The sequence below is a fragment of the Ahaetulla prasina genome, chromosome 6, assembly GCF_028640845.1.
Source record: "Ahaetulla prasina isolate Xishuangbanna chromosome 6, ASM2864084v1, whole genome shotgun sequence".
NCBI classification, from domain to species: Eukaryota; Metazoa; Chordata; class Lepidosauria; order Squamata; family Colubridae; genus Ahaetulla; species Ahaetulla prasina.
In genome coordinates this window covers 63,939,078-63,942,204 of record NC_080544.1, presented here as the reverse complement: position 1 = coordinate 63,942,204, position 3,127 = coordinate 63,939,078, and the positions used below count along the sequence as shown (strand labels likewise).

Here is a 3,127-nt window from a genome sequence, read left to right as displayed (position 1 = left end):
CACTGACAACAGTGCAATCTGCTGTGTATGCAAGCAGACTGCAATAGGACAGGCCTTCCTTTACTGTGGAAAGAAGTATTTGGCCCTACATGTCCAAATATAGGTGGGAAGCTAAATACCTGACCAAGCACAAGAAAGGTTATAGGGCGTGAGAAGTCAATCTGCCTTATTTTCATTGCAAAAGTATGTTTGGATCATGGAGGTTATACAAATCCTGGTAAATCTCTCCATTTCTGATAAAAGTCAATTGGCTGTTTTAAAAAAAATATGTAGGCTAATAACCTAAGCAAACTTTTACACAGACAATAAGCAAACAAGCAGGGACTGACTGGAATCCTACCTTTGTAGCCACATGTCCTGGCTTCTGTTTGGTGTTTAGCTAAGCTGATTGGTGTAGACTGGTTAGAATTGGTCTCTGTTTTTTTCTTTGTCCCTGATCTTGATTTGTTGTTTTCGTGGTTTTGATTCCTGATTGGCCCTTTATTTGTGAAGGCTTCCAATTGGCCATTTTTGGAATGTTGATTCATAACATAACATAACAACATAACATAACATAACATAACGTAACGTAACGTAACGTAACGTAACGTAACGTAACGTAACGTAACGTAACGTAACGTAACGTAACGTAACATAACATAACATAACATAACATAACATAACAACAGAGTTGGAAGGGACCTTGGAGGCCTTCTAGTCCAACCCCCTGCCCAGGCAGGAAACCCTACACCATCTCAGTCAGATGGTTATCCAACATTTTCTTAAAAATTTCCAGTGTTGGAGCATTCACAACTTCTGAAGGCAAGTCGTTCCACTTATTAATTGTTCTAACTGTCAGGAAATTTCTCCTTAGTTCTAAGTTGCTTCTTTCTTTGATCAGTTTCCACCCATTGCTTCTTGTTCTACCCTCAGGTGCTTTGGAGAACAGCCCGACTCCCTCTTCTTTGTGGCAGCCCCTGAGATATTGGAACACAGCTATCATGTCTCCTCTAGTCCTTCTTTTTGTTAAACTAGACATACCCAGTTCCTGCAACCGTTCTTCATATGTTTTAGCCTCCAGTCCGCTAATCATCTTTGTTGCTCTTTTCTGCACTCTTTCTAGAGTCTCAACATCTTTTTTACATCGTGGCAACCAAAACTGGATGCAATATTCCAAGTGTGGCCTTACCAAGGCATTATAAAGTGGTAGTAACACTTCACGTGATCTTGATTCTATCCCTCTGTTTATGCAGCCCAGAACTGTGTTGGCTTTTTTAGCAGCTGCTGCACACTGCTGGCTCATATCTAAATGGTTATCCACTAGGACTCCAAGATCCCTCTCACAGGTACTACTATTGAGCAAGGTACCACATATACGGTACTGGTGCATTTTGTTTTTTTGGCCTAAATGTAGAACCTTACTTTTTTCACTGTTGAATTTCATTTTGTTAGATAGCGCCCAATGTTCAAGTCTGTCAAGATCTTTCTGTAACTTGAGCCTATCTTCTGGAGTGTTGGCTATTCCTGCCAGCTTGGTGTCATCTGCAAATTTGATGAGTTCTCCATCTATCCCCTCGTCCAAGTCATTGATGAAGATGTTGAAGAGTACTGGGCCTAAAACAGAGCCTTGGGGTACTCCACTGCATACTTCCCTCCATGTGGATGTAGTTCCGTTGAGGACTACACATTGAGTGCGGTTGGTCAGCCAGTTACGAATCTATCTGGTGGTGGTGCTGTCTAACCCACATTTTTCTACTTTATCTAGTAGTAGGTTATGGTCTACTTTATCAAATGCTTTACTGAAGTCCAAGTAAATTATATCGACAGCATTCCTCTGGTCTACTAATTTTGTCATTTTGTCAAAGAATGCGATAAGATTAGTCTGGCATGATCTGTTTTTGACAAACCCATGTTGGCTTTTGGTTATTACTTTGTTTGCTTCTAGGTGTTCGGTGATTCGTTGCTTGATTATCTTTTCCAGAATCTTCCCCAGTATTGAGGTCAGACTGATAGGTCTGTAGTTTCCTGGATCTGTTTTTTTTCCTTTTTTGAAGATGGGAACTACATCAGCTCTTTTCCAGTCCTCTGGCAGCTCCCCTGTGCTCCAGGATCTTTGAAAGATATAGTTCAGTGGTTCTGAGATCACGTCTGCCAGTTCCTTCAGAACCTTGGGGTGTAATCCATCCGGTCCTGGTGATTTGAACTCGTCTAGGGTAGACAGGTGTTCACTTACCATTTTCTTCCCTATTTTAACTTGTGTTTCTAATCTGTTTTTTGTAGTGCTGTTTTTGATAGGTTGGATTTTTTCCTTTTGTGTAAAGACAGATGCAAAATATGAGTTAAGTAGATCTGCTTTCTCTCTGTTGCTTGTCATCTTCTTGCCACTTTCTCCCAGCAATGGGCCAATTGTTTCCTTGACTTTTTCTTGTTTTTAACATGTTGGAAGAAGCTTTTTTGTTATTTTTACTTTTGTCGCTAGCCTTTGTTCATTGTGAGCCTTAGCTTTCCTCACTTCATCTTTACAGGCTCGGCTATTTGCTGATATTCTGCCTTAGTTATTTGCCCCTCTTTCCACCTTTTATATTTGTCCTTTTTGTCTTTCAATTTGTCAGATAGTTCTTTATGCATCCATGCTGGTTTCTTTTGAGATCTATTATTTTTCTTCTTCATTGGTATTGTGTTAGACTGTGCTTTTATAATCTCACTTTTCAAAATTTCCCAAGCTTCTTGAGTCGTTTTCCCCCTGAGGATTCTCATCCATTGAATCCTTCTCAAGCTCTCTCTAAGTTTATTGAAATTAGCTCTCTTAAAGTCCAAGACTCTAGTTTGACTTTGTTCTACTACTTGTATTTGTTTAATGTCGAATTCCAATATTGCGTGGTCACTTGCCCCCAAGGTTCCTGTAGCTTCAACACCTTCTATCATTTCATCCTGATTGGTTCTTAGTTCGTTTCTAGGTTCTGATTAATTAGTCTGAGCAGCTGTGTCCTGATTTAGTCCTTGTGCAAGCAAGTTACAGATTTGTCCATGTTTGGGAACTGATTCCTGATTGATTCTGCTTTTGGACAAGATGTTGACATGGCACAGGGCAGGCAATTAGATTTTCTTAACTTTCAGAGTTTCTTCTTTCTTGTTGAAATTGTTGGGA

The 3,127-nt window shown here is 40.0% G+C and overlaps 1 protein-coding gene across 1 annotated transcript; it reads right to left on the bottom strand.

Annotated features, from left to right (window-relative positions):
* Positions 1–554: 554 nt before the first annotated feature.
* LOC131201370 (uncharacterized) lies at positions 555–2,214 on the bottom strand. Its single transcript, XM_058189197.1, has one exon. The coding sequence runs from the start codon at positions 1,421–1,423 to the stop codon at positions 725–727; it is 699 nt and encodes a 232-aa protein (XP_058045180.1). The 5' UTR covers positions 1,424–2,214; the 3' UTR covers positions 555–724.
* Between the last annotated feature and the right edge of the window lie 913 nt (positions 2,215–3,127).